Genomic DNA, 24,534 nt, shown 5'->3' on the forward strand with positions numbered 1-24,534 from the left:
GGGGGCCCCCAGATGGGTAGCAGTGGTGGCTGGCTTTTCTCTGTGTGTCTGGCTGGTGACCTTTCAGAGGAGTGGATTCAGAAGCGACTGCTGTTTGTTGAGGCCCAGTTCAGAGACATCCTCAGTGTTAAATGTCAGGCCCCCACTGTCACCAGGAAGCAGGAAGTACCTCTTAGTAGGAGACAGACTGGCTGACACCAACAGGGTGAATGGGCGCCCTCTGCTCTGCCAGCCCAGGGTTGGGGATTTGAGGTGCTCCTTGGGGATTGGAGCAGAGTGTGGGCTGTGAGCATCTGGAGAGGCTAGGAATTGGCAGGCTCCCCGCCCTGCTCTGCGGGAGGCTGCCCACCTGCTGTGTGTGTCTGTGCATGCACATGTGCATGGTGCCTCCAAGGGTAACCTGATAGCTGCCTCTCCCCCAACCCTGAGGGCACCCACTCTGCATGTCACCCCTCATGCTGACAGGGCCTGGGCTGAAGTGGTAAGATCTCCTCACAGGGTCAGGCATGCTGGGCCTTGCTTGGGGTTGACAGGGGGCATCTGAAAGGCCATTTTGAGGTGGGGGCAGTCACTGGCCTTTCATAGCCTTTTGTGTGCCTGCAAGCCTAAGGAGGGGAGGTCGGGGCAGCAGCTTCTCCAAGGACTTAGTAACAGTCCTATGCATTTGGATTCTTTCCGAGGAAATTAGAGAAGTGTTTGCCCTCTGTGAGTCCATGTTTATTTTCCTAACTCTAAGCCCAGGAACAGTTTGGTCTGGGCTAGTAACGTCCCAGTCCCCCGCTTCATAGCCCACATCTCAGGGTCTGTGAGAGCAGCTTTGGATCCTCTGCTTCCTGTGCTGGGCGGGGCTGAAGTGATAAAGTGCAGGCACTTAGCTCTTGATCTCCAGAAGGGACCCTGAGCTTCTTGGCCTTCTGGCTAAGATCAAGTGCAGAGAGGACCCTGAGCAGGGGATAAGACACACTTTTGTTTGTGCAAGAGAGAAGTTGTAATAAGCATTTTCCATCCACCTCCTGAGCATTGATTTCCTTAAATGGCATCTGAACAACATCCCAGGGCCTGGAGGACTGGAGCCACAAACCTGCCCGTCTCTTGGGGCTTGCCACCTGAAGCCAAGCCCCTGGCCAGTGTTGCAAAAGTTTGGCAGGAAATTAAATTAAATGTATCCAATGGATTTATGCACTTATCATTTACTTTTAAATGTTTTAATACTGAAGTCTATCGTAATACACTCTTCCCTAGTGGCTCAGATGGTAGAGAATCTGCCTGCAATGTGGGAGACCTGGGTTTGATCCCTGGGTTGGGAAGATCCCCTGGCGAAGGGATTGGATACCCACTCCAGTATTCTTGCCTGGAGAATCCCATGGACAGAGGAGTCTGACGGGAATACGCATGCATCATAAGCGCTCAGCCTGATGTGTTTTCACCAACAGAACATGCCTGTGTCACTGGCATCCAGACTGAGACCTGGAATGTGACCACCCCCTCCCCATTGCCTGTCCCAGCCCTGAAAAGATGCTCCCATGCTGACTTCTCTCAGCATCCATCCGGTTTGTCTGTTTTTGCACTTTATATAAATGGAATCATACAGCACGTTCTTGTCTGTATCTGGCTTCTCTGGCCCAGCAGCCTGCAGATTTATTTTTATCTCTGATCCCACCAGAACTGTTTTCCTGAGGCTGGGAAAGAGCCCACTAAACAGGTCCCTGGGGCGGAGATGGCCAACAGAGGCAGTGACCACATGGCCACCAGGAATGACTGAGATCTGATGGGGCAAACTGGTGGCTGGAGGGCTGGTTGTACTCAGCTTGCCCTCTGCAGTGGGAAGTATATGTCTCTGTGTTATATATGTTGGGTATATAAAATATATATGTGAAAGAGTAATTTCATGCACGTTACCCAGAATTGACAACTTAATATAACTTTCAGTCATTTAAGAAAAATTGAGCTGAATTCACATTATGTAAAAAGAACCCTTTTAGAGAGCATAGCTCAGTGTTGTTTCATATATTCACAATGTTGTACAATCACTGCCTCTGTCTAGTTCCAAAGCTTCTTTATTGCCCCAAAAGGAAACCCTGTACGTATTAGCTGGCAATCCTCAAGCCCCCTTCCTCCAGACCCTGGTAGCCACAGACCTACTTTCTGTCTCTGTTTATTTGCCTGATCTGGACGTTTTGTACAAATGGGAGCCCGTAATAGGTGAGCTGTGTTTGGCTCTTTTCACTTGCATCACGTTTCTAAAGTTCTTCCATGTGGTAGTGTGTCTCAATAACTTCTTGCTTTACGTCACTTTTGCTCCAAGTCACTTTTTTCTGTATTTTTAATTGAAGGATAATTGTGTCAGTTTCTGCCACACACAAACATGACCAAGTCATTTTTTTTTTTAAAGCAGAGGAAACAGTTTTTATTAATGAGTTATTTCCCAAAACCACACAAATGGCGTTATCTGCTGCTGTGTAACAAATTACCCTCAAACTGAGTGGCTTAAAACACCATTTGTGACCTCCCAGCTTCTGGGGGCCAGGAGCCTGGGTGCAGCCTGTCTGGATCCTCTGGGTCAGGGTCTCTCACAGGCTGTGGCCATCACAAGGCTCTGCAGGGAAGGATCGGGTTCAGGCTTGTTCATGGGATCGCTGGCAGGACTCAGCTCCTTGTGGGCCATAGGGCCAAGGCCGCATGAGCTGTTGGACAGTGGTTTCCCTCAGTTTCTTGTCAGGAGAGCATCTCCACCAGGCATCTCATGACATGGCAGCCTGGCTCATAGGGGAGAGAGAGAGAGAAAGAGAAAGAGAGAAACAGGAGGGAGAGGGGGAGGAGAACGCAGCTGGGCCTGGAGTCACAGCCTGTTGTAACCTCATCTGGGAAGTGGTGACAATATTTTATGTCCAACACGATGACTTACCAATTTCAAACTCCAAAACACTTCCAGGTCCAGAAATACTCATTTGACAGCAAAGTTCATTTGGTAGCAAAATCTGAACCAAGAATCCTTAGAGTCTTTATTCCTTTCAGTTTGAGCCTTCACATATTTTACAACAAAAATACGAATGGATTTGACTTGGTGGGGCTGCCCTAGATCGTACCAGAAAGTGAAAGTGAAAGAGTTAGTCGCTCAGTCGTGTCTGACTCTTTGTGACCCCATGGACTATAGCCCACCAGGCTCCTCCGTCCATGTTATTCTCCAGGCAAGAATACTGGAGTGGGCTGTCATTTCCTTCTCCAGGGGATCTTCCCAACCCAGGGATCAAACTTGGGTCTCCCACTTTGCAGATGGATTCTTTACTGTCTGAGACATCAGGGAAGCCTCAGACCTTAGCAGAAGGGTTATGTAATACATAATATATGCACTATCTAAAATCTACAAAGCTCTAAATTCTCAGACACATCTGGTCCTATGCTGTGGATGCTGAAAGCCCAGGGTCCATTGGGTGGGTACTCGGTGTGTTTGAACACGTAAGAGCAAGAGATGTGTTTTCCACTAGCTTTACTTCCTTCGATCATGTCATTTTCTTGAAACTCAAGCATCAGAGTTTCTAATTTGTCTTGGATGAGCTGCGCTTGTGACAGCATCCATTCCGAGTCCTTGGCCCAATTATGTTTTGCTTCATTTCCGAGGTCTCTCATTTAGACTGAGGCCGTCTGGATGGTCATTGCTCTAATGTATTTCAGCATCTTGTATCCAGGTTCGCCAGCCTCGTCTTGACCTTGGAAATGTGGTGACATTTATGAGGCCATTTGGACACCCACGAGGAGGTTGATTTCCATAGATTAAATGTCAAGTTTGAGACGGTCCAGGGTGATGGACTCCTCTATCCTGTCCACTCCCATTCTCAAATGTCCTTTGACTGGACATTTCTGCTCCATTATAAGCCCACAAGTGCCAACCAAATTACTCAGGTCGTCTGAATCCAGGGGATTGGGGTGGGGAGGCTCCAGGCAGTGTCAAGTGAGACGGGCAGAAATGTTGTCTCATTTTTATTTTTCAAAGAAAACATACATGTGGTTAGTTGGTGAATATATTACTGGAGGCAGGAAAAAAAAATCCCACCAACTGAGGTTTCTGAGATGTTAGTTAGTTTATAAAACCTAACTACCTGTGTATTGACCAGCGCAAAAGGGTAAAAAAGAATCTCTGTACATCAGTGTTTTAAGTAGAAGTAGTTTTATGGGGCGTTAAACACATGGACATAAACTTGGAGTAAGCATTATCTAAATTAAGTAGTGAAAAGCATTACATAGTCTTCTGGAAATTTAAATGTGTTTGTGTTCTCGTTGTCTGGAGGATGTGTGTCTTCAGATTTTGATTTGAGTCTCTCCCTCTCTTTAAAGAAATCTTAGAGTTTACGGTCACCATGCTGAACGTTGCATGCAACTGTGCATGCCGTACGGTTCATCTGCCTTATAACTGGAAATTTGTACATTTGACCTCGTCCAGCCATTTTCACCACCCCCACGTCTGACAACCATCAGTCTGCGCTCCGTCTCTAAGAGACTGCGTTTTTTTTAAGATTGCACATAGAAGTGAAATCATACAGCATTTGTCTTTCTCTCTCTGAGTTAGCATCATGTTCTCTGTCTATCTGTGTTGTTGCAAATGCAGGATTTCCTTCCTTTTGATGGTGAATGACATTTCATTGTATACACACACACCACATTTTCTTACCCGTTTGTCCACTGATGGGCACTTAGCTTGTTTCCAAACCTAGACCCTGCGCAAAATGCTACAGTGAACACGGAGACGCAGATATCTCTTCCAGATAGAGATTTCATATCCTTCAGATAAATGCCCAAACGTGGAACTGCTGGATCATATGACAGCTCTATTTTAAACTTTTAGAGGAATCTTCATGACTGTTTCCTATAGTAACATGTCAATTTACATTCCCACCAACAGCACACAGGGTTGATCTGAATCTCTTGAATTTTTATTCCCTCAAGGAACTGAAGTCCATCAGATCTAAGTATGGATGTGCCCATTTCCTCTGCTGGTACACAGTGGGCAGCGGGGCCAGGAGAGCCCTGAAAACCTTTAGGACCCAGAGTTCTGGTCTTTCTGAAGGTTCAGCTGTTCAGCCATGGCATGGTCCACTCTACTCCTCCAGGTCATTTCCTTTGACAGTGCTGACCGGTCTCCCTACAGCCTGGCTACTGATTAACACAGACCAACGAATTAAAGTGAGAATTAAAGTTTTAGAAGAAGGATGTCCCTGGTGATAGAGTGGATAAGAATCTGTCTGCTAATACAGGGGGCACAGGTTCAGTCCCTGGTCTGGGAGGATCTCACATGCTGCAGGGCAGCTAAGCCCATATCCCACAACTACTAAAGCCCATGTGCCTTAGAGCCTGTGCTCTGAAACAAGAGAAGCCACTGCAATGAGAACCCCACACACTGCAATGAAAAGCCGCCCCTGCTCGCCACAACTAGAGAGCAGTGAAGGAGTGAAAGTTGCTCAGTCACGTCTGACTCTGTGACCTTATGGACTGTTGCCTGCCAGGTGCCTCTGTCCATGGAATTCTCTAGGCAAGAATGCTGGAGTGGGTAGCCATTCCTTTCTCCAGGGGATCCTTCCAATCAGGGATCAAACCCAGGTCTCCCACACTGCGGGTAGATTCTTTACTGTCTGAGCCGCCAGGGAAGCCCCCAGCTAGAGAAGCCTGTGTAAAGCAGCAAAGACTCAGCACAGCCAAAAAAAAAAAAAAGTTTCAGAAGAGTCAAACAGGATATATTGAATTGGGGTCCAGACAAAAGGGAGCCCTTCCATTTTGCTAGATATTTTTGTTGACACACGGTCATGGAAGATGGCTCTCAGATTCATTTTATGATCAGAAATTAGAACAAAAAGAAAAATCAGAATCACATCCGGGCTGCAGGGACGTGCTGTGTCACACACAGCAGTCAGACGGGAATGTGGTCCTGGTGGGGTTGAGACGAAGTTGGCAGACGGAAGAGTCTGGCTGCTCCGCTCGACTACGGCGGCATCTGATCACAACAAGGGACGTGGGTTTCTTCAAGGGTAGATGCCTTGCCTGCAGCAATGACCGAGATGCCAAAACATTAGGATTTAAGCGGGGAGGACTTGGCCGAGCATCCTGGTGTTTAGTCTACAGCAGGCTCAACATCTGGGTGATTCGAGACATCTTTGGAGGTGAATGAGCCACGTGACCTGGTCTCATGTGAACACAGCCTGGATCAAGAGCAGAGAAAGAGAAACGCTCAGCAGAGAGTGTTTTCTGAGCAGGGAGAGGAGGCAGTAAAATCTACTCCAGACTCTGCTTGGCTCCGGCACGGCTGTAACCAAGGATCACAAGCCAGGTGACTTAAGCAACAGGAGTTGGTCCTCTCCCAGGGGAATCCGTGGTCCGTCTGCAGCCTGTAGGGTGGAATTCTGCCTTGTCTATTCCCGGCTTCTGGTGATTTGCTGGTGATTCTCAGCATCCTTGGCTTATAGATTGCTGCTGTTTAATCACTCAGTCGTGTCTGACTCTTTGCGACCCCATGAACTCTAACCCAGCAGGTTCCTCCGTCCGTGGGATTATCCAGGCAAGAATACCCGAGTGGGTTGCCATTTCCTCCTCCAGGGAATCTTCCTGACCTAGGGATTGAACCTACATCTCCTGCATTGGCAAGCAGATTCTTTACCATCAGGCCACCAGGGAAGCTTGTGGATACACATCACTCCGATTTCTGCCTCATCACATGGCTTCTTCCCCATGTATCTGTGTCTCCACCTGGCCGTCTCCTCCCTGTGTCTCTCCTCTTCTTACAAGGACACCAGTCACATTGGATTAAGTCTCCCCGCCCCAACTCCAGTATGACTTCATCCTAATTTAACTAATTCCCTCTGCAATGACCCTGTTTCTAAATCAGGCCACATTCACAGGTGCTGGAGGTTAGAACTATGACAGATCTTTCTTGGGGGGTACACAGTTCATCCCGTGATGCCTTGGTCCTCTTTTTCTCAGGACCTGAAGAGCTGTGATATCTCTCCTTTATATGTGTGGTCCTTGGGATATCAGCATGATGACTGAGGGATTTCCTGGTGGCCGTGGTCCATGTGATCCACGTGGCAGGCAATAAGGGCGGGCACCATGCTCAGAGGGAATGACGAGGTGTCTTGAAGGGCTGATTCTCTTGTGTTCTGGCTCTTCCAGGCCAGGCAGCCCGTGAGAGCCTGAGTTTCCTTCTCTGGTTTGGAGGCAAGCCTTAGGGGGCAGAGAACCAAGGAGAAGCCTGGGAGGAAGCTCTGTGCTGTGCCTCTGTTCTCAGTGCCTGATCAGCTGGCTCTGCAGCTGTCTGCAGCCAGGCCCCATCCCCCACCCCCGGGATAGTAGGGAGACCGATCCCTCAGGGAATAGCCTGCAGACTTTATAGAGAATCACGCCCCAAACAAGGGCAATTCTCCCCCAGGGCCTGTGGGGTTCTGACACTGAGCCCAGAACTTGGAGGGGATGGTGGCCCAGACTCAGCAGGAATCCTCTCCCCTTAGCACTGGGTGCCCCAGAGTCACAGAGCCCCTTTAGAAGTGCGCTAGTTGAGGCCTAGCACGCTAGGGTCAGGGAAAGGTTCTAGATGAGGGAATCTTTGGCTGGTAAAGCATACCCACCACACCTGAACAGGAAGGTGAGCAGGAGAGGTGTGGATGGGTGGGCCTCGCAGGTGGGTTCCACCAGGTACAAGTGCCTGCGGCCCACCTCGGTCAAGCAAACACGGGGAGGAACCCACCCCATGAACAGTGACACTGGGACCACCAGGAGGAGGAAGGAGCGTGACGTCATGGAGGGCAGGTAACTGACGTTGCTGCCCCCGCCCTGCCCACCTCAGGGCTGAAGGAGACACCATCCTTTGCTACTCAGAAATGAAACGCAAACCCGCCTCCACAGGCCACGTGCAAACTCTCCCCTCTCTGGCTCCCTGGGGTCCAGCTGGTGGGGCCCAAGGGCCTGCTGGTTGCTCCTCATGGTCCTCTTGCACCAACTGGATGCCCCACTCCCCATGTCCACCCCCATTCGTAGGAACTGGAGCAAAGCCTCAGAGACAGGCAGAGAACTCAAATGCTGACCACAGGGTGGATGTCAAAGGCCCCCAGGGGAAGGACAATGGCCAGCTCAGCTGCTGTCTTTGCTGTAGTGGGTGGGTGGGTGGTTGGGTGGGGTGCGGACCAAGTCAGGATGAGGTTTCTAGGGAGCACTGGGAAACCCATCCTTCCTGGAAATCTGTGCTCACTGCTAATTTTGTGCTTGTTTCTGCTTTAAAGCTGTTCATATATTGCCGATATTCTGGGGAATGACTGTGGAGGGGTCCTCAGAGCACATTATTCCTCCTGAAAAGCAGGCCCAGGGGTGCTGGGGCGCAGAAACACCTGGCCAACCACCTCATCCTAACAAGGATGGTGAGAAAGGGGATGGAAAGCGACAATAAGGGTTTAGACAAATATTTAAAAATGAGATCACATTGTGTCTTTTAAAGCTACCTCTAAAATTTCCAAGGTTTGAAAAAATATTCAGAGTCTATTTTGCCTTATTCATTGCATTATCCAGGAATGAATGCATTACAAGAATGTTCCAGAAAGGAAGAACTGATGAAAACGTCTAAAGGCTGTTTTGTGTTCTTTTCAACAACATCCCACGAACACGTGTTGGGGGGAACCTCCATTCTCAGGGGGAGGCCTGGAGCTTGTCCTTTCCTGGGCACAGGCACTGGGGCTGGCGGTCTGCCCTTCCTTGCCCCAGGGGCCAGGGTTTCCATCTGTACTCAGTGTATGCCTTGTTTCGGCCAGTTTAGCTCCTTGGCATACGCCCCTTTGCAGCTTCTGATCTCATCGTCGTGCTCCAGACACTTGTTCAGGCCCGGCACCCCGGACCGCCAGCCGATGAAGCCCTGCGTTGTCTTTGGGACTGGGGGGGAGGGCAGCACCTGCAATAGAAAGACAGAGGGTAAGTTGCCTTGGGCCACAGCCACAGGAGGTGTGTCTCCAGAGGCATCAGGATCAGCGTGTGAGACCTGGTGTGGAAAAGACAGAAAGAACCCTGGTACAGGTCACCAACAGACACATCGGTCAATGGAATAGAATAGAGGGCCCAGAAATGAACTTGCACTTCTATGGGCCCTTAATCCACCTGAAAGGAGGCAGGATATATAATGGGGAGAAGACATCCTCTGGGATACATGGTGTTGGGCAAACTGGACAGCTACTCGGTGGCTCAATGGGTAAAGAATCTGCCTGCAATGGAGAAGACACAGGAGACACAGGTTTGATCCTTGGGTGGGGAAGATCCCCTGGAGGAGGAAACGGCAACCCACACTTCAGTATTCTTGCCTGGGTAATCCCATGGACAGAGGGGCCAGGTGGGCTATAGTCCATGGGGTCACAAGAGTCGGACATGACTTGGTGGCGAAACAACAACATGTGAAAGAAGCAAACTGGTCCACTTCTCACATCATGCACAGAAATGAACTCAAATGGATTAAAGCTTAAAGCTAAGATCTGCAATCATAAAACTTCTAGAAGAAAACCTTGGCAGCACACTTTTTGATGTTGGTCTTAGCAATAATTTTTTGGATATGTCTCCTAAGGCAAAGGAAACATAACCACGTGGGTACTACATCAAACTAAATGGAAACTATCAATAGGACAAAAAGGCCGCCTACTGAACGGGGGAAGATATTTGCAAACGTATCCAATTAAGGGTTAATATCCAAATGTACAAAAAACTCATATAACTCAGCATCACAGAAACAAACAACTTGATTGAAAGGTAGATAGAGCACCCGAGTAGACATTTTCCCAAGGAAGATATATAGGTAGTTAATAGTCACAGGAAAATATTCAGTGTCACTAAACATCATACCTGTCAGAGTGGCCATCATAAAAAGACAACAAGTAACATGTTGGCAATGACGGTGGGATGTAAACTGGTGCAGTTACTGTGGAAAACAGTTTGTTAGAAAAGTAAAAATAGATCTAACAATTCCACTCCTGGATATTTATCTAAAGTAAATGAAAGCACTAATTCAAAAAAGATATATGCAATTCTATGTTAATTGAACATGTTAAAGAAGGCTGAGCGCCGAAGGGTTGATGCTTTTGAACTGTGATGTTGGAGAAGACTCTTGAGAGTCCCCTGGACTGCAAGGAGATCAAACCAGTCAATCCTAAAGGAAATCAACCCTGAATATTCATTGGAAGGACTGATGCTGAAGCTGAAGCTCCAATCCTTTGGCCACCTGATGCGAAGAGCCGATTCATTGGAAAAGACCCTGATGCTGGGAAAGATTGAGGGCAGGAGGAGAAGGGGATGACAGAAGATGAGATGGTTGGATGGCATCACTAACTCAATGGACATGAGTTTGAGTAAACTCTGGGATACAGTGGAGGACAGAGGAGCCTGGTGTGCTGCAGTTCATGGGGTCACAGAGTTGGACATGACTTAACGACTAAACAACAATAAATGTTAACTGAACCATTATTTACAATAGCCAAGATAAGGAAGCAGTCTAAATGCCCATGAATAGATGAATGAATAAAGATGTGGTCTGTACACACAACGGGATATTACTCAGCAATAAAATGAATGAAACCTTCCCACTGGTGACAACATAGGTGGCCCTAGAAAAATTCTTAGCAGTGAAATAAGCCAGACAGAGAAAGACAAGTATTGCATGATTTCACTTACATACGTATTCTTAAAAAACAAAGGAACAACAGAAACAGAACCGCAGAAACAGAGATCACACAGGTAGTTGCCAGAGGGGAGGTGGAGGAGGAGAGAAATAGGTGGAGATTAAGAGGTACAGACTTCCAGCTACAAAATAAATGAGTCACGGTAGGAAACGTACAGTGTGGGGAATATAGTCGGTAATTATGTAATATCTTTGTATGGTGACAGCTCATAACTAGACTTGTGATCATTTTCAAATGTTTAGAAACACTGAATCACTATGCTGTATAACAGAAACTAACAGTGTGGTAGGTCAATTATCTTCTAAAACAAACTCATAGGAAAAGAGATCGGTTTTGAGGTTACCAGAGGAAAGGCTGGAGAGGCGGGGGACAGGATGAAGGTGGTCAAAAGGTACAAGCTTCGAGTTATAAGATAAAAAATACTAGGGATGTAATGTACAACACGATAAATATAATGAATGCTGCTCTATGTTATATGCAAAAACAGTTACGATTAAGAGAATAAATCCTAAGAATTCTCATCACAAAGAGGAATGTTTTTCTAGTTCTTAAATTTTGTATCTGCATGAGATGATGGATCTTCACTAATCCTAGTGTGATAATCATTTCATGATGTATGTAAGTCAACTTCCGATGCTGTGTATTTTCTACTTACTCAGTAATGTATGTCAATTATAGCTCAATAAAACGAAGAAAAAAAATCAGAAAAGACAGAAAGAAGAGCCAGTGTCCCTAAGAAAGCTTCACTGAATGTAAGTACGCGCCAACTCGCTGGACTCAGAGATCACATGTTCCCTGAAAGTAATGATTGATCATCAAACATGTCTTTTTATCTCATAATGTTTAACATATTTAATTCATGACCTCCAGTAAAATAACTAAAAGAGCAAAAAAGAGAAACAAAAGCAAGGTGCAGATACATAGGATATTATAGTGCATAGTTGCTGTTTAGTTGCTAAGTTGTGTCTGACTCTTTGTGACCTCAGGGACTAGAACCCGCCATCCTCTGTCCATAGGATTCTCCAGGCAAGAATACTGGAGTGGGTTGCCATTTCCTTCTCCAGGGGAGATTTCTGACCCAGGGATCAAACCTGTATCTCCTGTGTCTCCTGCATCGGCAGGCAGGTTCACTACCACTGAGGCACCAGGGAAGCCACAGTTTACAGTGCCCTTTATAAAATATATGGCAATATTGTCAGATGGTAGCCTGGCAGTTATAGACCTTCCAGGTATGATTAGAAGGCTTTATGATATGTGTGTAAACACACACACACATTGACACACACACCGAACCATAGATACCACAGAAGTGAAAAAAATTGATTCTAATTAAAAACCAAAAAGGAAATGGGATTCTATCTGAAATGAAGAAACACAATTTCATTTGTCAATTCCTTAAAATTTGAAAAATTTTTGGAAAATGAGGGTGAATGCTTATGCGAGGTTTGCCTTTCTATTTGAAATAAACTTCTGTCCTGCTCTTATGGGGGGATTTGAACCAAGACAGCAGGAAGGAATATTCGTTCAAGCAGAAGAACTGAGATGAAGAGGTTTAATATGCTTGGGGTTATAAGTTCACGCTTAGCTCAAAGGATCTTTGAATGAGGTGGTGGCGAGAGGGGACAGTCCTGGTGGGCCAGCTGCCACTGGTGGATGAAGCCCCTTAACATATGTTCTTGGTGAACTATTAACATTAATCTCCTGAGAGGCCCCACACAGGGAGGGTCATGAACAGATGCTGGTGGGGCCAGTTTGCTCCAGCCAGCAAGTTCTCCACAATGCTAGTCCAGACTGGCTGTCAGGCACACAGACTGACTTTCAAGTCCAGCTTGTAAGAGAAATGCAGTAAGAATCCACCCCGGGAGCTCACAGTTCACCCATCAGATTGGCAAAGAGATGAAGACACCACCGTCAACATGGGTCTAGAGGGAAAATCTGTGAAGGGCAACATTACTGCTATCTATGAAAAAGGAAAACACAAACATGCTTTAACCTGACAATCCACCCCTCAGCATTTATCCTAAGACATCCTAATACCTGCATGTGCACGTACCAAGATTATTGTGGGAGACTGCTGCAGCCCTGTGTGTCACAGCAGATGCCTGGACACAGCCCACATGTCCATCCCCTGAAGACCCATTCAGTCACAGCCCCTCCACACCATGGAAAACTATGCAACAATGTAAAAGATGGAGGCAGCTGTGTGTTCTGAGATGGGATGACTTGGAAGATAAACTGCTAAGAGAAAAATGATGTATACAATGTGTAAAATATGGTATAAGTTGTGTATATTAGCTGCTCAGTTGTGTCTGACTCTTTGTGACCCCTTGAACTAGAGCCACCAGGCTCTTCTGTCAATGGGATTTCCCAGGCAAGATTACTGGAGTGGATAGCCATTTCCTTCTCCAGGGGATCTTCCTGACCCAGGGATTGAAATTGGGTCTCCTGCATTGCAGGCAGATTCCTTACCAGCTGAGCCACCAGGGAAGCCCGTCCAGGGTTAAGGGAAGGGTTATATAAATTATGGTCAATCTGTACAATTAAGAAAAATGCAGTCATTAACATATTAATGATTCAGAATGCTGTGGGTAACTGCATGGAAAGATAAATAGGATATATTGTTGAATGAAAAAAGATTATAAAGCAGTCTGTGGAATTTTATTTTAAAATATGTATATATGCATGTGTGTGTGTGTGTGTGTGTGTGTGTGTGTGTGCGTGTGTGTTGAAGGAGTAGCTGAGGATAGCACTTAAGAGCAGGACTCTGAAATCAGACACACTTGACCTTGGAAAAGTTGTTCAGTCTTTGTCAGCTTCGGTTTCCTCATCTGCAAAATGGGTTTGATGGCAATTATATCCATTCTCCAGGGATGTTGTGGAAATAAGACAACCACGTAAAGCACTCAGTATGGGGAGCAACTAAAGGGCAATAATAAAAGAATACGAGCTAGCATTTATTGGTGGTACATGGAGGTGTAGAAGGCATATGGAAGAACTCCCCAAAACGTTAACCATGGGTCAGTGTATATATATGGATATTTTAATTTATGATTTATATTTTGCTGCATTTCTAGAAAAATCAGCAAGTCTCTCTTGCTGTATAATCAGTAGAGGAACCCTCTCAATATCTCAGTGGAATGCATTCTTTCATTCATTCAGCTAATAGGTCGTACCCACTGAGCGCCTAACTCAAACAAGCTGGCCATCCCATCTGACCCTGAGGGTGTCAGAGAAAGAAAACCCAGAATCGAACTCACCCATCCCTGGCCTCCTTCATCCTGAGTTTTCATCCCCCTTCCCCACATCGGGACACGGAAGTGCCTGCTCCATAGCCGGATGGAGAGCAGAACCCAGGATTAAAGTGACAGAGAAGGCATGAGAAGGGCTTTCCTGGTGGCTCAGACCATAAAGAATCTGTCTGCAAGGCAGGAGACCTGGGTTCGATCCCTGGGTTGGGAAGATCCCCTGAAGGAGGAAATGGGTACCCACTCCAGTATTCTTGACTGGAGAATCTTATGCACAGAGGAGCTTGGTGGGCTACAGTTCATGGGGTCGCAAAGAGTCAGACACAATTAAGCCACTAACACTTTCACTTTTCCCATGAGAGATGACCAGGGATATACAGAGCTCAGCAACTTCTAGAGGCATCTATCCCATGTCCACATCTGACTGGTCTTTGGTGGGGATACCGTCTATGTCTTCTCCCCTCTCGATGACCTGGTCACTCACTCAGGAACAAGAGTGACATTTTAAGAAGGCAATTCTCAATATTCGGCGGCCCTGCCTCCCTCTGCAAATCAGGCTCAGATCCCAGTTCCTTCCTCTGGACTCCAAGGTCCTGCACATATAGGGACCAATAACCTGCTGTGTCTCCCATGTGTGGGCTTAGGAAGGACTGGAAACCCATGTCCCTGTGCCCTGGGCACTGCTGTGCCCAAGGCTTGGCCCACCTGAAGCAACACCCTTTCCGGTGGGGTGGAGATTTCTTACTTAGGAAAACAAGTACTTAAAAAGACTTTGCAAACCTTGATGTAGTTCTCCACTGGGGTCACTGGCCGGATGCGGAACCGCTCAGGAAGCTCGATTTTGGGCTTCGGGGTGGCTGGTTCTTCTTCACACTTGATCAGCTGAAACACAATCCCCAGAGGCAGGGCCCCACAGGTTGAGACCTCAGGAGCTTCCTTTCGCCGTCCCCCCAGAACAAGACTCTTCACAGGTGACAAAGGCAGGACTCAGGTCAGTGTTAGAAAGGGGCAGAGTGGGGACGTGCAGGCAGCCCAGCTCAGGCCCAGGCTCCCACAGACTGCCCATTTACTGCCCCGCCCTTGATGTGAGAACATGTTACAGGTTATGGACTCAAACTAAAAACCTGCCAGCAAGGCTCAGGACCAACCTCTTAAACTATGAGGACAGCCCCCAACCCCCCCACTTTTAATTTTTAAAGCAATTTTGAACTCTTCAAAATCCTGATTTAATTACACATGAAAACTATTAATACAGATTCTTTTATGCATATCATATTAATAAGGACTCATTTTATGCATAAGATTTCAAATTGTGTAACTCTCCAAGTATTAAGAAAGCTCATTAAGAATGGCATAATTTCAGAGCCAGTGGGACAGGGTGAATTACAAAGGGGGTTTATACTGTCTAGAATCAAGTACGTTTTGAACTATGCTGCCCTTGAGTGATTCTGCCTCCCTCTAGAGAAATGTGGTTTCCTCATGTTGTGTCCTAGGGATCTCATGGAAGGTTTCAAACTGCTGGCCACCATCCTGGTGAAGCCCACATAAGCCCACATATATGTGGGTCTTTATATGGTTTTATAAATGGAGCCACTATTCTAGACTCAGACATTTTCATTAAAGCATCTGAATTTCCAGACTCTCTTGAACGATAAGAAAATGCAGCTGAGTCTGTCTTTCCTGGGAGCCCTCAGCAGGGTGATGATGGTGCCTCTGGCTGGGGTCAGAGGTCTCTGCTGATGTCCCCAATAACTCCCTATTTATTATCTCTGGTCCTTTCCCTCATTTCTGGTGTAGGAAATACCAAGAGTTATTTTCCTAATAATCCTGCAGATGCTCACTTGGCCTCTCCTGTCTTTCCCTCTGAACCTCACAGTCACTCAACGAGGCAGTGAAGACTATCACCCCATTTTACAGATGGCAAGTCCAAGGCTGAGTAGCCCTGGAATCAACCAGACCAGCATCTCCCTTTGGTGCCTTTCTTAGCTGTGTGAATTTGTCCTTTTTTGAGCTAAAATTCCTCATGTGTAAAATGGGCCTCAAATAGCATCCTTCTCTGCACAGGGGTTGTCTTATGAACTCAACGAGCTGGTTCTGATGAAGCACCTAGAACGTGCCTGGCATGTAGTAAAAGCTCAGTAAATTAGTAAATCAAAGGAACTTTCAGGTGTTAGCCATCTTCATCTATAACATGCTGTATAAATTTATTCCTTTGAATTAAATACTTCATAACCATTTGTTCTTGAGTCTATAACTTCCAGGGTCATCAACTTTACATTTACCTCCTCGAAGGGTGTTGATAAAAATCCCCAGTTCTGGGCCCAGTTTTGCCGTGCTTCGTTTTCAGCCTTCAGACGATATTTCCTGGAAAAAAAAAAAAGTTCTTAAGTGATGTACAACATTTGAAAACGGTTGACATAGCAAACCCCAACAGGTGCCCTGGGGAGAATTTGACCTTCATTGATGCACCTGGACTGAGTGATGATTCCAAGACAGGGAGAGAGTGGGAGGCCCTGTCGCTGGGGGATTGTCACTCATGAAAGGGAGACACGTGTCTTAGAACCACAGATGCTGGTTGGATGGTACATCAAGGACCAGACAAGACTGGGGCTGCCTCTGCCCTAGGGGTCATCTCGATACTGGATCCCTTATTTTAGGGGCCCTTGGACCTACAGTAATGGGGGGGGTGTTAAATCATGGTGGAGGTACAAGTAAAGTTCCTTTGTTTTCAGAGCAAGGACCAGGGCAGCGTGAGGCACGAGGGTGCAAAATTTAAGGAGGCATCCATTCCCAGTTCCTGCAAGGGCAGAGCCAGAACCTGCAAGACCTTGACATGGAGCCCTCCTTAAACACTACACCCCAGGCCCCTCATTTGTTCCACCCTAATCCTGGCCCTGCTTTTGCTGCACACATAATATAATTTATACATAACTACTCACTAGCTGAGGTGAGTTTCAGTTGAAGTGCAGGTGTGTCTTTTGCAAAAAAAAAACCTGATTAGACATTTATTCATTTTGATTTTCAAGTTTTCTTTCCTATTTTGGAGCCAGTGTCTGCACCCCAAGCCCCCTCTAATGTCTCAACAGTTTCTGAGGCCCAAGCGATTTCCCCGGGGGCTGAGCACCTAAATCAGTTAAACCACTCAGTCGTGTCTGACTCTTTGCAACCCCATGGACTGCATGCAGCATGCCAGGCTTCCCTGTCTGTCACCAACACCCAGAGCTTGCTCAGACTCATGTCCATCAAGTTAGTGATGCCGTCCAACCATCTCATCCTCTGTTGTCCCCTTCTCCCCCCACCTTCAATCTTTCCCAGCATCAGGGTCTTTCCCAATGAGTCAGTTCTTTCCATCAGTGGCCAAAGTATTGGAGTTTCAGCTTCAGCTCATCAGTCCTTCCAAGGAATATTCAGGACTGATTTCCTTTAGGATTGACTGGTTTGATCTCCTTGCAGTCCAAGGGACTCTCAAGAGTCTTTTCCAACACCACAGTTCAAAAGCATCAGTTATTCAGTGCTCAGCTTTCTCTATGGTCCGACTCTCACAATCATACATGACTACTGGAAAAACCATAGCTTTGACTAGATGGACCTTTGTTGGCAAAGTAATGTCTCTGTTTTTCAATATGCTGTCTAGGTTGGCCATAGCTTTTCTTCCAAGGAGCAAGCGTCTTTTAATTTCATGGCTGCAGTCACCATCTGCAGTGATTTTGGAGCCTCCCCCCAAATAAAGTCTCATCTCACTGTTTCCATTGTTTCCCCATCTATTTGCCATGAAGTGATGGGACTGGATGCCATGATCTTAGTTTTCTGAAAGTTGAGTTTTAAGCCAACTTTTTCACCCTCCTCTTTCACTTTCATCAAGAGGCTCTTCAGTTCTTCTTCGCTTTCCGCCATAAGGGTGGTGTCATCTGAATATCTGAGGTTGTTGATATTTCTCCCAGCAATCTTGCTTCCAGCTTGTGCTTCATCCAGCCCAGCATTTCGCATGATGTACTCTGCATATAAGTTAAATAAGCAGGGTGACAATATATAGCCTTGGCATACTCCTGTCCCAATTTGGAACCAGTCTGTCGTTCCATGTCGAACTCTAATTGTTGCTTCTTGACCTGCATACAGATTTCTCAGGAGGCAGGTCAGGTGGTCTGGTACTCCCATCTCTTTCAGAATTTTCCACAGTTTGTTGTGATCCACACCGTCAAAGGCTTTTGCATAGTCAATAAAACAAAAGTAGATATTTTTCAGGAACTCTCTTCCTTTTTCCATGATCCAACGGATGTTGGCAATTTGATCTCTGGATCCTCTGCCTTTTCTAAATCCAGCTTGAAAATCTGAAAGTTCATGGTTCTTGTACTGTTGAAGCCTGGCTTGGAGAATTTTGAGCATTACTTTGCTAACGTATGAGATGAGTACAATTGTTCGGTAGTTTGAACATTCTTTGGCACTGCCTTTCTTTTGTATTGGAATGAAAACTGACCTTTTCCAGTCCTGCGGCCACAGCTGAGTTTTCCAAAATTGCTGGCATATTGAGTGAAGCACTTTCACAGCATCATCTTTCAGGATTGGAAATAGCTCAACTGGAATTCTATCCTCTCCACTAGCTTTGTTCGTAGTGATGCTTCCTAAGGCCCACTTGACTGCATTCTAGGATGTCTGGCTCTAGGTGAGTGATCACAGCATCATGGCTATCTGAGTCATGAAGATCTGTTTTGTACAGTTCTTCTGTGTATTCTTGCCACCTCTTCTTAATATCTTCTGCTTCTGTTAGGTCCATACCATTTCCGTCCTTTATTGTGCCCATCTTTGTGTGAAATGTTCCCTTGGTATTTCTAATTATCTTCAAGAGATCTCTAGTCTTTCCCATTCTATTGCTTTTCTTTATTTCTTTGCATAGATCACTGAGGAAGGCTTTCTTATCTTTCCTGCTGTTCTTTGGAACCCTGCATTCAAATGGGTTTATCTTTCCTTTTCTCCTTTGCCTTTCACTTCTCTTCTTTCCTCAGCTGTTTGTAAGGCCTCCTCAGACAACCATTTTGCCTTTCTGCATTTTTTCTTGGAGATGGTCTTATCACTGCCTCCTGTACAATGTCACGAACCTCTGTCCACAGTTTTTCAGGTACTCTGTCTATCAGATACAATCCCTTGAATCTAGTTGTCACTTCCACTGTATAATCGTAAGGGATTTGATTTAGGTCATGGTAAAGTGTCTGTCTACAATGCAGGACACCTGGGTTCGATCCCTGGGTTGGGAAGATTCTGTGGAGAAGGAAATGGCAACCCACTCCAGTACTCTTGCCTAGAAAATCCCATGGATGGAGGAGCCTGGTGTCCATGGGGTCACAAAGAGTTGGATACGACTGAGCGACTTCACTTTCACTTTCTTTTCATACCTGAATGGTCTAGTGTTTTTCCCTACTTTCTTCAATTTAAGCCAGAATTTGGCAATAAGGAGTTCATGATCTGAGCCACAGTCTGTTCCGGATCTTGTTTTTGCTGACTGTATAGAGCTTCTCCTTTGGCTGCAAAGAATATAATCTATCTGATTTTGGTATTGACCATCTGGTGATGTCCATGTGTAGAGTCTGCTCTTATGTTGTTGGAAGAGGGTGTTTGCTATGACCAGTGAATTATCTTAGCAAAAACTCTGTTAGCCTTTGCCCTGCTTCATTTTGTACTCCAAGGCTAAATTTGCCTGTTACTCCAGGTATCTCTTGATTTCCTATTTCTGCATTTCAGTCCCCTATAATGAAAAGGACATCTTTTTTGGAGGAGCATGACCGTGCCCATCAGAACAAGACCCAGTTTTCCGTACAGTCAGTCTCTCCCATCAGGAAACTTCCATAAGCCTCTAATCCTTATCCCTCAGAGGGAAGACAGAATGAAAACCACAATCACAGAAAACTAACCAAACTGATCACATGGACCACAGCTTTGTCTAACTCAATAAAACTATGAGCCATGCCATGTAGAGACATCCAAGACGGGCGGGTCATGGTGGAGAGTTCTGACAAAACGTGGTCCACTGGAGAAAGGAATGGCAAACCACTTCAGTATTCTTGAGAACCCCATAAACAGTATGATAAGGCAAAAAGATAGGACACTGAAAGATGAACTCCCCAGGTCAGTAGGTGCCCAATATGCTACTGGAGAAGAGTGGAGAAATAACTCCAGAAAGAATGAAGAGACGGAGCCAAAACAAAAACAACGCCCAGTTATGGATGTGACTGGTGATGGAAGTAAAGTCTGATGCTGTAAAGAACAATATTGCATAGGAACCTGGAATGTTAGGTCCATGAATCAAGGTAAATCAGAAGTGGTCAAACAGGAGATGGCAAGAGTGAACACCGACGTTTTAGGAATCAGTGAGCACCTAAAGCTGAGTCTTTATTTCCAAAGAAAGTGTAACATGAGACAAAAATATGAGCCATATATGTACTTAGAGTGTTCTAGAGCCACATTTTTTAAAAAAAGCAAAAACAAACAGATAAATTTAATTCTGGTGTCAATTTTTAGGGGCATGAAGTTTTTGAAATCTAGTGTTTTATATTTATAGCTCATTCCAATTTGGAATAGTTACCTATCTAGTGCTCAATAGCCACTGTGACATGGGACAGAACAGTCTAAGGGTTTAACTGGCTCTGTTCACCAAGGAGGGGCCCTCTGATTTGGGTCTTGAAGGATAGTAAGAGTTTGTTTGGTGGGGGAAGAGAGGAAAAGGCATTCTAAGCAGAGGAAACAGACCCTGCTATGGTAGTATAATATTCCTACTGTGGGTACTTGGATAAAAATAAAGATTAAAAAAATAATAATAGCATGTATTTATTGCAAATAATACTGGCTTTCCATTTTCAAGAGTGATACAAAGTTTTCTATAAAAAACTGGAAATAGAACTGCCTTATGACCTAGCAATCCCACTGCTGGGCATACACACTGAGGAAACCAGAATTGAAAGAGACACATGTACCCCAATATTCATCACAGCGCTGTTTATAATAGCCAGGACATGGAAGCAACCTAAATGTCCATCAGCAGATGAATGGATAAGAAAGCTGTGGTACATATACACAATGGAGTATTACTCAGCCATTAAAAAGAATACATTTGAGTCAGTTCTAATGAGGTAGATGAAACTGGAGCCTATTACACAGAGTGAAGCCAGCCAGAAAGAAAAACACCAATACAGTATACTAACCCATATATATACGGAATTTAGAAAGATGGTAATGATAACCTTGTATGTGAGACAGAAAAAGAGACATAGATGTATAGAACAGTCTTTTGGACTCTGTGGGAGAGGGAGAGGGTGGGATGATTTGGGAGAATGGCATTGAAACATGTATAATATCATATATGAAATGAATTGCCAGTCCAGATTCGATGCATGATACAGGATGCTTGGGGCTAATGCACTGGGATGACCCAGAGGGATGGTACGGGGAGGGAGGTGGGAGGGGGGTTCAGGATGGAGAACACGTGTACACCCGTGGTGGATTCATGTTGATGTATGGCAAAACCAATATTATATTGTAAAGTAATTAGCCTCCAATTAAAATAAATAAATTTATATTCAAAAAAAGAAGAAAAAAGTTTTCTATAAAAATAAGTTCATTAGGTCAAACAAAGCTAATTTAAAGAAAAATATGAAATGACTATTATAGAATTTTCAAGGATTGGTAAAAGTCTTAAGAGATGAAAATAGATAACTGAAGTTTAAGAGGTTAGTGATGATGGTTTGTTGTTGCTAAATATCCCCCGGTGAAGGGAAATGACTACCCAGTCAAGTATTCTTGCCTGGAGAATTCCGTGGACAGAGGAGCCTGGCAGATTACAGTTCATGGGGTAGCAAAGAGTCGGACACTACTGAGTGACTAACACTGCATTTACTTACTTGTATCTAAATTAGTAACTTTCCATATTGGTTAAAACTTCAAAGAGATGGGATATTACCTAGCAATGGGACAGAAAGGCAAATAGAAACATCCATTATAGATGTTTACTGAATATGAATCTTTTAGAAAATGGATTTAATTCTTTAAAACTTCTTGTTAAGAAACCAGGATAAGCAAGAGTAAATGTAAAGTGCTCTCTTTCGAACTGAACAAATACTCAGTTCAGTTCAGTCTCTCAGTTGTGTCCGACTCTTCACAACCCCATGAATCACAGCACGCCAGGCCTCCCTGTCCATCACCAACTCCTGGAGTTCACTCAAACTCATGTGCATCGAGTCGGTGATGCCATCCAGCCATCTCATCCTCTGTCATCTCCTTCTCCTCCTGCCCTCAATCCCTCCCAGCATCAGGGTCTTTTCCAATGAGTCAACTCTTCATATGAGGTGCCTAAAGTATTGGAGTTTCAGCCTCAGCATCAGTCCTCCCAATAAACACCCAGGACTGGTCTGCTTTAGGATGGACTGGTTGGATCTCCTTGCAGTCCAAGGGACTCTCAAGAGTCTTCTCCAACACCACAGTTCAAAAGCATCAATTCTTCAGCGCTCAGCCTTCTTTCACAGTCCAACTCTCGTATCCATACATGACCACTGGAAAAACCATAGCCTTGACTAGACGGACATTTGTTGGCAAAGTAATGTCTCTGCTTTTTAATATGCTGTCTAGGTTGGCCATAACTTTCCTTCCAAGGAGTAAGCGTCTTTTAATTTCATGCTGCAATAGCCATCTGCAGTGATTTTGGAGCCCAGAAAAATAAAGTCAGTCACTGTTTCCCCATCTATCTGCCATGAAGTGATGGGACCGAATGCCATGATCTTAGTTTTCTGAGTGTTGAGCTTTAAGCCAACTTTTTCACTTTCCTCTTTCACTTTCATCAAGAGGTTCTTTTGTTCTTCTTCACTTTCTGCCATAAGGATGGTGTCATATGCATATCTGAGGTTATTGATATTTCTCCCGGCAATCTTGATTCCAGCTTGTGCTTCCTCTAGCCCAGTGTTTCTCATGATGTACTCTGCATATAAGTTAAATAAGCAGGGTGACAATATACAGCCTTGACGTACTCCTTTTCCTATCCGGAACCAGTCTGTTGTTCCATGTCCAGTTCTAACTGTTGTTTCCTGACCTGCATACAGGTTTCTCAAGAGGCATGTCAGGTGGTCTGGTATTTCCATCTCTTTCAGAATTTTCCCCGGTTTATTGTGATCCACACAGTCAAAGGCTTTGGCATAGTCAATAAAGAAAAAATAGATGTTTTTCTGGAACTCTCTTGCTTTTTCCATGATCCAGTGGATGTTGGCAATTTGATGTCTGGTTCCTCTGCCTTTTCTAAAACCAGGACAAAGCTATTGGAGGTGATGGAATTCCAGTCAAGCTATTTCAAATCCTTAAAGATGATGCAGTGAAAGTGCTGCACTCAGTATGCCAGCAAATTTGGAAAACTCAGCAGTGGCCACAGGACTGGAAAAGGTGAGTTTTCACTCCAATCCCAAAGAAAGGCAATGCCAAAGAATGCTCAAACTACTGCACAATTGCACTCATTTCACACGCTAGTAATGCTCAAAATTCTCCAAGCCAGGCTTCAGCAATACGTGAACGGTGATCTTCCAGATGTTCAAGCTGGTTTTAGAAAAGGCAGAGGAACCAGAGATCAAATTGCCAACATCCGCTGGATCATGGAAAAAGCAAGAGAGTTCCAGAACAAATATTACGATTTTTAAAAACATTGGGTAAATCTTAAAAATAAGCACTCAACCGTCGGCTCTCAACAAGCAAAGCTTTGCAGAGGGCTGTAGAGCCAGATGCAAAATGTTTCAGGCCTTTACGGTGCGCCAAAGAGAAGAGAAAGAGAAAGGCTCTTTGTCAATGTCCCCTTTCCGCAAGGCATCCCCACCACCTCCAGCACAGGCTCCTAGCGCCCAAAAGTCGACCACTTCCAGGACTTGGTGGGAAAACTGAGGCTGCCAGGTGTGCACACTTTGGGTGGGAACGGCCCACTGGGTTACTGAGTCCCCGGCGTTACCAGATCTCATCCTGGGCCACCAGGTTCATTCGCTCGGCCGCAGCAGTGCTGATCGGTTTCTGCGCCATGGGGCCTGGGGTCTTGGCACGCCCCCGCGCGCTCAGGCCTCGGGCTCAGCGTCTCAAGTCTCCTGGGAGACCGGTTGCTGAGCAACGAGGGACGCGGAGGTGGAGCCAGGGCCGCACCTGGAGAGATTGGGGCAGCCGGGCTCTCCTCTCCAGGCGTCAGGGCTCCTACTGACAATCTTGGTCCACAGTCACGGTCTTCGCGCGCCTCCCTGCCCACCAGCTTTGTCCGGGGCTGTCACAACCCTCCTCCTCTGCGGAAAACCTTGGGGAAACCTCACGACCTTACACTCCCTCCTCCTTTTAGACTTGTCACGCAAGTATACTTGCCAGGTGTACCAAGCCTAAGCGTACGGAGCTTAATGGATTCCGTCATAGAGACTCCTGTAACCACCGCCTAGATTACGAAATAGGTCACCCCAGCCCACCTCTTTTGTCGACTTCTGTTAGCATCCTGGTGTCGTTTTTCTCTGGCTTCCTTGTTCCAGTGTTACGTTTGAGAGGTTCATCCGTATTGCCGCGGGTACCCAGGGTGCGGTCACTTCCATGCGGATGGCACTGGGGCCAATCTTTGG

The 24,534-nt window shown here is 45.7% G+C and overlaps 1 protein-coding gene across 1 annotated transcript; it reads right to left on the reverse strand.

The window, feature by feature from the left end:
• Positions 1–8,437: 8,437 nt before the first annotated feature.
• On the reverse strand, positions 8,438–24,015 carry CIMIP1 (ciliary microtubule inner protein 1). The gene is made up of 4 exons (XM_069548899.1): positions 23,895–24,015; positions 16,213–16,294; positions 14,711–14,812; positions 8,438–8,917 (listed from the first exon to the last, which is right to left on the reverse strand). Exons 1-4 carry the CDS (start codon positions 23,960–23,962, stop codon positions 8,756–8,758), a joined length of 414 nt encoding a protein of 137 aa, XP_069405000.1. The 5' UTR covers positions 23,963–24,015; the 3' UTR covers positions 8,438–8,755.
• Positions 24,016–24,534: the final 519 nt, after the last annotated feature.

This window comes from Ovis canadensis, chromosome 13, assembly GCF_042477335.2.
Source record: "Ovis canadensis isolate MfBH-ARS-UI-01 breed Bighorn chromosome 13, ARS-UI_OviCan_v2, whole genome shotgun sequence".
Taxonomy (NCBI): Eukaryota; Metazoa; Chordata; class Mammalia; order Artiodactyla; family Bovidae; genus Ovis; species Ovis canadensis.

Bases quoted from the DNA above. Each gene is read 5' to 3' on its own strand.
- CIMIP1 (XM_069548899.1), bottom strand. From the start codon at position 23,962: ATGGCGCAGAAACCGATCAGCACTGCTGCGGCCGAGCGAATGAACCTG. The intron at 16,295-23,894 runs GTAACGCCGGGG...TTTTTTTTCCAG, and splicing joins GTGGCCCAGGATGAGATCTG to GAAATATCGTCTGAAGGCTG. The intron at 8,918-14,710 runs GTTTGCAAAGTC...TTTCTATTGCAG, and splicing joins CAGTGGAGAACTACATCAAG to GTGCTGCCCTCCCCCCCAGT.